This window comes from Electrona antarctica (genome assembly GCF_951216825.1).
Source record: "Electrona antarctica genome assembly, chromosome: 15".
In the NCBI taxonomy this organism is placed as follows: Eukaryota; Metazoa; Chordata; class Actinopteri; order Myctophiformes; family Myctophidae; genus Electrona; species Electrona antarctica.
In genome coordinates, this window is record NC_136796.1 from 15,066,740 (window position 1) to 15,078,753 (window position 12,014).

General features: G+C 43.2%; 1 protein-coding gene across 1 annotated transcript; it reads right to left on the reverse strand.

Moving 5' to 3' along the window:
* Positions 1-2,334: 2,334 nt before the first annotated feature.
* On the reverse strand, positions 2,335-8,563 carry LOC306938417 (LIM/homeobox protein Awh-like). Its single transcript, XM_079522590.1, has 6 exons — positions 8,433-8,563; positions 6,385-6,590; positions 5,865-5,973; positions 5,476-5,611; positions 3,233-3,450; positions 2,335-3,012 (listed from the first exon to the last, which is right to left on the reverse strand). Exons 1-6 carry the CDS (start codon positions 8,559-8,561, stop codon positions 2,668-2,670), a joined length of 1,143 nt encoding a protein of 380 aa, XP_079378716.1. The 5' UTR covers positions 8,562-8,563; the 3' UTR covers positions 2,335-2,667.
* Between the last annotated feature and the right edge of the window lie 3,451 nt (positions 8,564-12,014).

Sequence of the window (12,014 nt, forward strand, 5' to 3'; positions counted from 1 at the left end):
GGCACAATCGTCCGTAGGTCTCTCTTAGCTTATTTAAGACCGGAATAACAAAGGTCATGAAAAGGAATCCAAAGATAATCTAAAGATAAATAATTTTCGAGATCTTGTCTTACAGTAAATTGAATTGATTTAATTGAATTATCGGTTTCATTAAAGCCACAGTGAAACAATGAATCTAATTTTGCCTCTATTCTGCTTTCATGTTTGCTACACAGTAGAATCCTCAGTGTTAATTTATCCATTTGTATAACTCAGAGATTGTACCGTACAAATGTAACCAAACAGACCTGTCCGTTATGAATTCACTTCATTTGTACACTCTCTGCGTTAAACTAGCACTCAAGGTTTTTGTGTGTATTTATGGCATCGGCACATTGTAAAAATCTATTTCCCTTACACGTCACCCATACAGTATCTTTCACAAACCAAAATCACTCACTGGTCATTTTTGTTTCCCTGTGAAATGAAATGTAAACAACCTCACTTGAACAAAAACACAATGTACAGCAATTCAAAATTGGAACCTACACAGCCATCAAAGCAACTCCAATGCCAAAACAATTGGCATCTAAAGTTACTCATTTACCCATTTTCTGTTGTTTTAAGCCTTTGGTTGAACAAAATTCAAGACAATGCTGTGGTAGTGTAAAAGTATTGCAGTCTTGAATCCTAAATATCCTTCCCTGCTTAAGACTAGTATAGTAGCACTCACCCAGGAGTAGAAAAGAAGACAGAGGTGCAACGGCGGTTCACGTCTCCATGGCTTACCTTGCTCAGTAGGGAACCGCACTGTTTCCTTAGCTGGCCTTACTTCTGACCTCTTAAATACACCCCCTCCCACACATTGGTGCCTTGGGCCTCTGACGCAGGCGGCATTTTGGGCTTCTGCTGTTGTCATCATCTCCTCTGCATTTTTCTAACCAAGAGACTGAAGGTCCTCCTCACTGACCCCGAGAGGGGGCAGGGGCACGCAGAGCATCCCAATTACCGCAACACTTGATTGGTGAAGCAATTTGCCAGACAAGTCACAAATCAATTCATTAAGACACTCAAGGGGTGAAAATTGTGGGGAGAGGTAGAGAGGGGGTAGGGATGTAGAGGCTATGTAACAGAGAAAGGAAGAGATAAAGAGAGAGATCAGATGAGAGGGTGATGGATGGAGAGCAGATAGAAAGCATTAGAGAAAGAAAGAAAGATTAGTTGGGAAGAGGATCTATACATAAGATTAGTCATGAGACAGATACAGAACTGGAGGGGACGGGAACAGTGTCAGATATACAAAGAGAATAACAAAACAAAGTGTGAAGTATAGGTAAAGGACAAAATTGCTATGGTTATAGGTGGGTAATTAGATAGGTACTTTATTTGTCCTGAGGGGAAATTAAGGTGTTACAGCAGCGATCAATAAAAAAAACACATAATACAATTCTAAAATAGGCATGTATTGACTGTCTGCCCTGCTTAACCTCAAACACTGCTGCTAACAAACTTCGCTAAACTAGTTGCCTTCACATTTGTCATGTAGCAGTTACATAAAAAGAAGAAAAAGAGGGAAAATAGACAAAAAATAAAACATATAACTCAAAGATGTATTTTCTTGTGCTAAAGAATCAAGGAATTCATATTCTTATTTGTTACCGATGTATATGATTTGTATTATTTGAAAACCATACCATTTTACGGGTTTAAGGTCATTCCCACTAAATGACGGAGATTAATGTTACTTGTACATTGTTAAAATTTGGAATATTAAATATAACAAAATGTTATCAAACAAGTGAAACTGATGTTAATGGAACTAGAATTTTATACTGTATGATTGATAGTTTTGCACGGTCGGAAATACAAGCTCACAATGCATCACATAATGAGCTTGTAGAATGTAAATCTATTACTACCATTTAAAAAAAAATCTTTGACTATAATGGTAAGCCCAAAGTTGGGGTGCCACAGGTAGAAAGTGGTAAATGCATACAGTATGAGTAATCGAGAAACTCACATTCGAACCACTTTGCAGGTTTGCATTTAAACCGATGACTTAAAGACAGCCAAAAACCCTGGGCTGTCGTCCGTGTACTCATGAACTGTGTTGCCTGCAGTGTTTTATTTGTTATATCTTGAATTCTGAAATATAGAGCAGGCACTATTATAATTGGACACTGCAGTACGAAATTATTCGGGGGAAAATTAGACACCGCAGGTCAAAAGGATTTAATCCCTTGACAAACATTTGTTTTCACATCCCAGTACACTGGTCTACGCTACAATGCCAACACTATTCTCAAGTAACACAGATAACTTTCTAGTTGTCTAGAAATGCAATCCACAAGTCACAACAGTAAAAAATATTTTACTGTAAGATTATCAATCTAACAGCATACTACGCAGTTTATGAAACTAAATGTTTTGGTGTGTGACTGTGTGACCTTTTTTTCCCTTTTTTTGTATTGAGACACATACAGTAAGGCTTTACAGAGTCACCTAGCTGGGTTCACGGCACATAGGCGAGGGTCTTAACCACTTCACCATCATCGACGTGTACAGTTTCAGAAACATCTTAGAAAAGGATTGTTGGATTGTAAAGCCATCATATTTACTGGATGTGAGATATCTTTTATCTTCTGATTCTGGCCCATTACTTAACAGTAAAATAGCCCATCAGCTATGTCACAATCTCCATATGTCCTCTACTGCATCTCTGCCCTCCCCAAAGTCCCCGTAGGCTGCCAGAGGGGAGACACACCCAGGTGCCCCCTGAGAATCGCAGTCCGGAAAGAAGTCACTGGACCCTTGCACTTGTTCAGCGGCTGGGTCACTGAGTGGAGCAGTGAGCAGGGAGAGCTCCAACTGGTCAATGGTGCAGGTAGAGAAGGGCTGGGACTGGCTTGGCGAGGAGCTTTCAGCTGACAGAGAAGCGATCGCCGTGGATTCGGGACACGGGGAGGCAGAGTCGCTAGGGTCATCGGCAGAGATGGAACGCTTCAGCTTGGCTCGAGCATTCTGGAACCACACCTGAGGGAGAAAATGCTATTTGTGAGGTGTACTGGATGTGTAGTATAAAAAAGATTGGAGTGTGTTTCGGTGTACTGAAAAACAAAATGAGCATATCATTCACAAATGACAGTTCTTTGCTGTGTGTGGCCATTTGGGCTACACAGCCAAATGGACCCTCTAACTCTTAATTCTATGACTTACTAACGATCTGGCGTAATGGCCATATTGCAAACCTGACCTGCAGGACCCTCTTAGGGAGCCCAGTCTTGTGAGCGAGACAGGTCCAGTCTTTACCATCCGGGTTGTGTTTCTGGGCAAAGTACAGCTCCAGCGCTCTCAGCTGCTCCCTGCGGAAACACGTGCGGCTTCGCTTGGTGCGCCTTGAGACCCGACACCCTGTGGCCCTGTGGTCATCCAATTGTGACTCGGGGCTACTGACCGACTCCTCCCCTTCTCCTGTGGCGGCAAGAAGGCCAACATGGATTAGAGGTTAGAAATACAGTTTCAAAGCTGCAATCCATAACTTTAATGTCCTAACAGGGAGGATTCCACAGGTCTTTCTTTTTGGTTTTTGAGCGGTGCCTCCGCTCCATTACGGAGCTATGTGTGTCCCTATATATGTATATGTACGCGTCCATGTACGAGTCCCAGCACGGAAAGCTGCAACACGATAACTCCGTCATTTCTCGACTGTTTTGGACGCGGGAAGGCTCGCCGGAACCGGGCCACCCCCTGGGCGCGTTCCTGGGGGTCTGGACAGGGGCGGCCTTAAGGATCGGGAGGCCTCGTTCATGACGTCATCATTTTAATAATTAATAATTTGTCAGTGTGTATTATCAGACTTCAAAGCATGAACAGCATACACAGCCAAGTAGAAAAATACACAAAAGCAGCTTGATTAAACATTCTTTTACTTTGTCTTGAAATTAGGGCATTAAGCAACTAGTCGACTAGTTTACTAGTCGACCCCATTAAGTCCACTAGTCGACCTTGCTGGTACTAGTTGATAAGGGGAAAAAAAGGAAAAAAAAGCTTATATTTTTTTCCCGATTTTGTAGGCCTCAAGATCAGGTAGATTATAGTTATAGTCACCAATGTACACAGTTTTTAAATGTACACATATTTATTTCCCAAAAAATAAAAAAGCTTTTTTTCCCCTTTTTTTTTTACATAATAGGTGGTTAAACAACTAGTCGACTAGTAAACTAGGCAACTAGTCAACTAGTAAAAATGACTAGAAGTGAATGCCCTACTTGAAATGACTGTAAGGTATAACTGGAAGGCAGCATAGGCTATACAATGATGCAATCGCAACTCTCAGTGCAGTGAGTGCACACACTGAAGTGGGAATAATTACAACCAAACAACAGAGGTCAGAGGTCAATGTGACATGACAGGTCGAGTGCCTGCAGTGATTATTAGCTGCTGCCAACTAGGTAAGTGGACGTACAGGATGAGGCTGAATCATTGACAAGGCTGATTGGAAGGCTGCGATGCAATGCAATATTACTTCTACTACTACTACTACTACTACTACTATTTATTTTTGGGAGGCCCCTGGAGGCTCGAGGCCCGTTTCAATTGAAACGATTGAAGCATATATAAGGCCGCCACTGGGTCTGGATGTTGTGGGGACCCCCACACGGTACAGTTGCACTGCTCACTTCACACAGGTATGATTTATTATTTTTTGGGGGCTTTTTCTGCCTTTATTTGATTTGAACAGGAAATGAGGGGAGAGATGGGGAATGACACGCAAAGGCCATCGGGATCGGGAGTCGAACCCGCAACACGCAGTCAAGCTGGATTAGCAGCCTAGACCGCTAGACCGGCCTGGTCCTCCCCAGCAAAAACGCTCATCTAAGAGGCAGACTCCAGCTTGGCCTAGCCTCAGGGGAGATATTGCACCAATGATGTTCAGGCAGTACGTACTACGTGTCAAGCTGTAGGTGTCCTACCTAACACCAGGGGTCTACATTTCTCACCACCAATCACTGTGTTTTCTAAATGTATTAATGTAAACATATACTATACTATACTATACTATATACTATACTATACTATACTATACTATACTAACTATACTATACTATACTATACTATACTAACTATACTATACTATACTATACTATACTATACTATACTAACTATACTATCTATACTATACTATACTATACTATACTATACTATACTATACCAGTACGACGCCTGAGGGCGATTAGCGACCTCGCCCTTAAGGGCGAGGTCGAAGCTATGATATTTGGATGAAGCTATGATATCAATAAGTGCACATTATTATCACTCACACATTTATTCTTGTCCGATTTCCAAAAACTAAATTCATTCTCCATGTCTTGCCTTAACATTAGGCATACCATAGAACCCCAATTCTAAACCTTACTTAAAATGGTAAATGGTGCATTTATATAGCGCCTTTATCCAAGGCGCTTTACATAGATTAGTGCATTACATACAACTCACCCTCTCTCTGACATGGCTTGAGGAGAAGGTCATGTGATGATGGAACAATGACGCTGTCATGGTAATGTGATTGACAGTAGAGGTTTTGACCCTGAATGCAATATAAGTTCCCTGGCAACAAAGTGGCATCACATTCCTGGAACGAATCAAACAGTTCATAGTTACAAAAGAGGGCTAGATATACAGTTTAATGACCCGTTCACACCAAGCAGCACTATAACTAAACATACATATATCAAAATATGTTCATCACTATTGTCGAAATGCAATTCTGGAAGGTGTTGCATCTAATACTTCACTAAAGAGAAGACAAGGTTAATTTCCACATGTGGACAACAGTTGACAACAGTTTCCATTCTATTCTATTCTTATAGCGGTGAATGTCTGACCTGGCAGGAAAAGCACTGTGGGTGAAACGTCAGCTCTCCAGATCTCATCACCAAGGTGGATGATGGGATTGGCTGGGAGCAGCGAGCACATCGGCCAATCCCAAATAACCTGACCAGGAAGAGAAAAACACAGATATTTTTCAGGGCTCTGGCTTTTCAATAGTGCACGAACCATCGCATTTCTGTAACCATAATACAATAATAACTTAGCATAACTATAACACTATCCTGCCTGAAAGCCTTCCATACCTCCCACCTTCCCAGCATTTCCTACCACACACTCCTGGCCAACACTGCAGCTTACTTACCAAGCAGTTAGCTTGGCATGATGAGCCAACTGTGAGCAGACTCCCGGGGCACTGGGTAAGAGCCTTGCTGCCCTGATAAGGCTTTAAAATTCATCACTCAAATGTAAAAATCTTTTCTGAAACTCTCAAATGTTTTTATCGGGATTTGGGAAACATGAGATAAATATTTGTTTGAGTTTGAATAGAATTGTTCCAAATGGTAGTGAGCTGACCTGCAGTAATCCTGTTGGCAGTAGATGTACCCATCACGCCAGTAGAGGGAGGAGTGATTCTGCAGCTCGCAGTGGCATTGGCTGCAGCGGAGGCACGCCCCGTGCCACACCCTCCCCGCAGCCAATAGGAAAAAGCGGTCGTATACCTGCTCACCACAGCTAGCGCAAATCATTGGCACCTGGCTGGACAGAGGAGACGTTGGAGTCTGGAATGAAGGGAGTGAGTCTTTATAAGGGCTGTCACGGGGCAGCCCGTGCCCTATACACACACACACACTCTGATTAAGGACATTGCACGCACGCACACACCACACAGATGCTTCCAACTATTAACCGGCCGGGTTGGAGGCAACTAAAGTGTCTGTGGGTAGTGGGGCAGACAGGTCCTAATATATAATTGTCAATACTGTTGAATGCATTCACAACTTATTCATAATGATATCAATGTTTCACGATGATGCACTAATGAAATGATACACACAGACTGGCAGGGTAAAACATGCAGTTTATTGTAAGTGTTTTCTCATTGTTGGTCACCTGTATGGCCTCTGCAGTGCTGGCACACTGCTCTCTAAATCTGAACTGCCAAAACAGAGCTGTACTCAACCATTCGGCTTAAGAGGGAGGGAAGGTGCCAAGTACTGGTGAGGAGTAGGGGTGTTTCACAATGGTTATGAGCAAAGTATGTCTATTATCTTTTGAACTGAATGCAAACCTAAATGATGTTTAGTCTAAAATAGAACATCTATTTAATTGGTTACTTATTCATGTTCGTATGTTACTTGTGAGCTGGTAGATCAGCTGTTTAATGTTAATTGGTTCTCTGTTTGTGGTAGGATCCTCTCCTATAAAATGGAGACTGCAGGCAGAGTAAGTCAGTTACAGTGGAGCATGTGCTTATGGAGTGCACCCGGTACTCTGAAGAAAGAGAGCTGCTGTACGCATCAGTGGCAAGTGACCACACAAACAATGTGACGCTCAAAAGTCTCCTCAACCCAACAGAGAACCAGGCAAAGACTGTTAAAGCGGTGCTTAATTTCATGGCAGCAACACGACTGCTACCATAGAGGTAGAATGGACAGAAAGGAGGTATACTCCCGACCAGTGGGAGGCAGCAATATGCCGGAAGGCATCTAGTCTGCCGGAAATCACAAGAAGAAGAAGAGTAAGTCAGTTATGTCCGGGCAGGCAACATGCCGACAGCCCAGTGAGAGAGCTGCCCTAGGGCCCATTTCAGGGGCATAGCCTAGTGCAGTTCTGTTCCGTGTTCCTTTGTCTTACGTTTTGCTTTAAGTATTGTGAGTTCTTTATTTTGCATTTTTGGCCAGTATTGTTTTGCTGTTGGATATCGTTTCACTGTGATGATCTGCATTGGAGTTTGGAGAAATAAAACCCACAAAAAAGCATCGCTGACTGTTTTTGGAGCCTTGACCCTCGGGCAACTTTACAAGGGCCATTCGGCTTTTTGTTTTGTTCCTCTCCTTCACGGTCCTTCTCTGGGACTACCTTTTTCACAGAGCGTGGGACCTGATGGGTGCTGATGGGGTGCTTGCTTTACACTGCTGGCTACTTACTAGTAGTAGAAAGTAGTGGGGTGCCCGCCACCCACAGGGCAGGGCTTTCTCACATTCTAATACAGCCAGAAAACCCCATTGGCAGCCAGCTCGGTAGTGTACTTCGCTAGTCATTACACCTGGTATTGAATCCCGCTGCCGCCACTATTTTTCAACCGCAGACTACATTTTTGGCCGATAAAGTATTTTAGGGTTAAGGTTAGGCATAGCTTTTGTGAGGTTAGGGTTAAGGTTAGCTTTAGGCATAGTTTTTTGTAGGTTAGGTTTAGGCATAGTTTTTGTGAGGTTAGGGTTAAGGTTAGGTTTAGCCTAGGCATAGTTTGTGTTCTTGCGTGCGGTCCAAATGAACACAGCAAAGCGCTCCCTACCCCACTGACGGCCTGCCGAGGTAAAACCTAGTAAAAAGGTAGTCCCGTCCTCTCAGCCGAAAAGTTAACCATTTCCTGTTTTAAAGACAATTGTCTTGCTGCTTACATTGGTTGCCATGGTGGTCACCTCCTCGATCCCGGCCTGGCCGCCACCCAGCTCCTCCGCTTCTCGACCATCGCCAGGAAGACCACCATACAACACGTCATTGAGGGTCCTCTCCTCTGACGACATCATGATTGCCCTTGCCTCTGACACAAGGCAGACAGAGCATAATTATGCGTCCACTTCATAATCAATGTGTGCATTAGAGAACATGCTAAAGATAGAGGTCAAAACACGTGTCCCTTTAAATTCAACATGTCACTGAGGTCTTGACCCTGAACTGAAGTTCATGCACCTGGTGTCGTTGATTTTATAACACACACAAATATAGAAATATCAGTGCACTGAAAAAACAGCAGCAGCAGTTAAAAAACATTTGTAAAATGTCCCATGTTAAATGTTTGGCTTACTAGTCTTTCTGAAATGCAGTTGAAGTGTTCCTCAATGTATTCCGAAGAATTGCGTTGCTCAAGCACCATATACAGTCCTTCGCAAATGATCCACAATTCTGTACTTCAATTCCAAGGATTCTCTTCTGTACAACCATCCCAATGCAGAAACTCACTAGAGAACAAAACCTACTCCATCTCCTGTTTGGACGGTCTCTGTGTTCTCAGCAGTTTATCAGCGGTCTCTCCAACTGCCATGCTGATAAGCAGTGATTTAAAAAAAAAAATTCTCTGGCCCCTACGACTCCACCATCCCCATGGTTAATGTATTTTAAGCATTACACTGTTCAACAGCCAAACTGCAAGAGATCAGTGTCTGGGCCACGCCTGAACTAACCTGACTTGTCCCTCATGGTGATGCTGCCACCACAGTAACACAGCTGTAAACAACCTCCCCCCAGTGCCTTGGTGGATACAGCCCTTTGTGTGTCTGCTAAAGGGATGGGATGGAAGCAGCTCTTTGGAGACCAATTATAAAAAGGTGTTTAAAAGCACAGTTGCGACCACTAGAACATGCTGAAAATACATGGGATGGGACTCAATAGGAATTAGATGGTTCCTTGGCTAGGTCTCAACTCACAATTATGTCCAACACACACCCATTCCCTGAATTACTTCCTTAATATAAGTGTTAAATAGCTCTATATTGTGATAATAATCCTGTACGTTTGTTCCGTAATAGGGGTCCTGTTTATCCAGCTATTTAATAAACAGAAAATTGATTTTCCAGTCAGGATACCAATTTTATCCAATCAGGAGAGAGAACTCAAAATAGGGATGCACAGTTATTGAAATGTTGGCCCATATCCCAACACGAAAACAGCTTAAATGTAGTATTTTTTATTGTCTCCACCAGGCCGAAGGCATGGGGAGAGAGTATGTTTTGCACTCCGTCCGTGTGTGTGTGTGTGTGTCCGTGTGTGTGTCCTTACGCCCGTCTGTTACCAGCTAATCTCCGGCACCGTTAACCCGGTCGATGCCAAACTTTGCACACACACTCCCTGGATGCCAACGATGAACCTCTGCCCCACATTTTCCAGAACGGCCTGTTATAGCGCCACCAGGAGGCCGCTTTGTGCAAAACAAGTTTTTGGACAGTACACCTACAGATTTTGTCCAAACATCACACAAATTGGTACACAGTCTCTCTAGAGCCATTCAACGAAAGAGGTCTTTCAGATTTCTCAGACTCCATCCTGATTGGCTAAGATTGGCTTCCAAAGTTCGCAGGAGTGCTCAGTTTCAAACAAAATGCTGCAAATCATGAACACATCGTGTGATTTCCGTGAAATTGTGCACGCACATTCCCACTAGGCCGAGGAAGAAATGCCACATGAACATTTTCAACTCAGCCTCATGGTGGCGCTATAACTGTCCGAAAAGTGTTTTTACCTCTAACTGCACGGATCTGTGGATAACTTTGTATGCCAACTCCCTAGAGGCCAAGGAAAAACCATTTCCTGGAATTTTTCACATCTGCTCTTTATAGCGCCACCAGGAGGCCGACATATGTAAAACACATTTTCTAATATTACTCCTTTAGATTTTATCCAAATTTCATGCAAATCAGTACACATGTTCTCCATAGTCATGTGATCAAGACGGGTTTGTTTGATTTCTCATAATCCACCCTCATTGGCTACGATTGGCTTCTAAACTTTTCAGGAGTAGCCCGCTTTGTACCCGTTTTGTACAAATCGCCACAACTACTCAACGCAGCGTCCGATTGCGGTGAAACTGTGCATGCATATTCCCACTAGGCTGAGGAAGAAATGCCACTTGACAGTTTTCGAATCAGCCTCATGGTGGCGCTACAACAGGCCAAGCCACGTCTCTCTCACACACACACACACACACACACACACACACACACACACACACACACACACACACACACACACACACACACACACACACACACACACACACACACACACACACACACACACACGTTTATATATTACTCCTACACATTTTGCCAAACATTTTGCCAAACATCACACACACTGGTGGAGACCTGTGCATGTGATTTAAAATACATCACACGGGTACATCGTACATCATCACATTCCGGCCAATCACAATTTGCATCCTCACCTTCGTCAATGTTTGTGTTTACACAAACACTCAAAATTGTCCATTCATTGTCAATGGCATGCTTGTGTTGGGACAACAATTACGTTACATATATTAAAAGCTGGACATAGCAGCCCCTCAAAACATTCCAACTTGTTGACCCCTTTGAAAGCTTCCCCAGAAAAAACGGATATAATCTGCAGGGGGAAACTAGAAAAAGTGCCCTTCTGGGCACAGGTCTCCACCAGGAGGATAGGACTGTGTGAGATGTTTGGCAAAATGTTTAGGATTAATATAAACATGTTTTTGAGGCATTTTGTTCCAAAAATGTGTTTTGCAAAAATCAACCTGTTGGTGGCGCTATAACAGGCCAATGTGAAAAGGGTGGGATATATTCCTCAGCCTAGTAAGAAAATGTGTGAAAGATTTCACGTAAATTGCATGCTGCGTTCATGATTTGAGGCTTTTGTTCAAAACGGGGCAATCTTGCAAAGTGTGAAAGCTAATTATAGCCAATTAGGATGGAATATGAAATATCGGACAGATCCGACTTGAGCACATGACAATAGAGATAGTGTGTAACGATTTGTGAGATTTCTGGACAGAATCTGGAGGAGTAATATCAAAAAATGTGTTTTACAAAAGTCGGCCTCCTGGTGGCGCTATAAAAGGCAGATGCGGAAAATGCAGGTCAACGGTTTGTCCTTGGCCACTAGGGAGTGTGCATGCAACGTTTCACGCAGATCGGTGCAGTTTTAGGTAAAAAATGTGAAAAGCTGCCTCATGGTGGTGCTATAACAGGCCGTTCTGGAAAATGTGGGGCAGAGGTTCATCGTTGGCATCCAGGGAGCGTGTGTGCAAAGTTTGGCATCGACCGGGTTAACGGTGCCGGAGATTAGCTGGTAACAGACGGACGGAAGGAAGGACGGACGCACACACACGGAGTGCAAAACATACTCTCTCCCCATGCCTTCGGCCTGGTGGAGACAAAGATAGAATATAAAATAATCGGCTAAATTTGGATAGCGTTCTGTATTTTTTGACAACACATTGTTCTTTC

Bases quoted from the DNA above. Each gene is read 5' to 3' on its own strand.
- LOC306938417 (XM_079522590.1), bottom strand. From the start codon at position 8,561: ATGATGTCGTCAGAGGAGAGGACCCTCAATGACGTGTTGTATGGTGGT. The intron at 3,451-5,475 runs GTGAGTTGTATG...TTGCCGCCACAG, and splicing joins CAAGCCATGTCAGAGAGAGG to GAGAAGGGGAGGAGTCGGTC. The intron at 3,013-3,232 runs GTCAGGTTTGCA...TTTCTCCCTCAG, and splicing joins TCCCTAAGAGGGTCCTGCAG to GTGTGGTTCCAGAATGCTCG.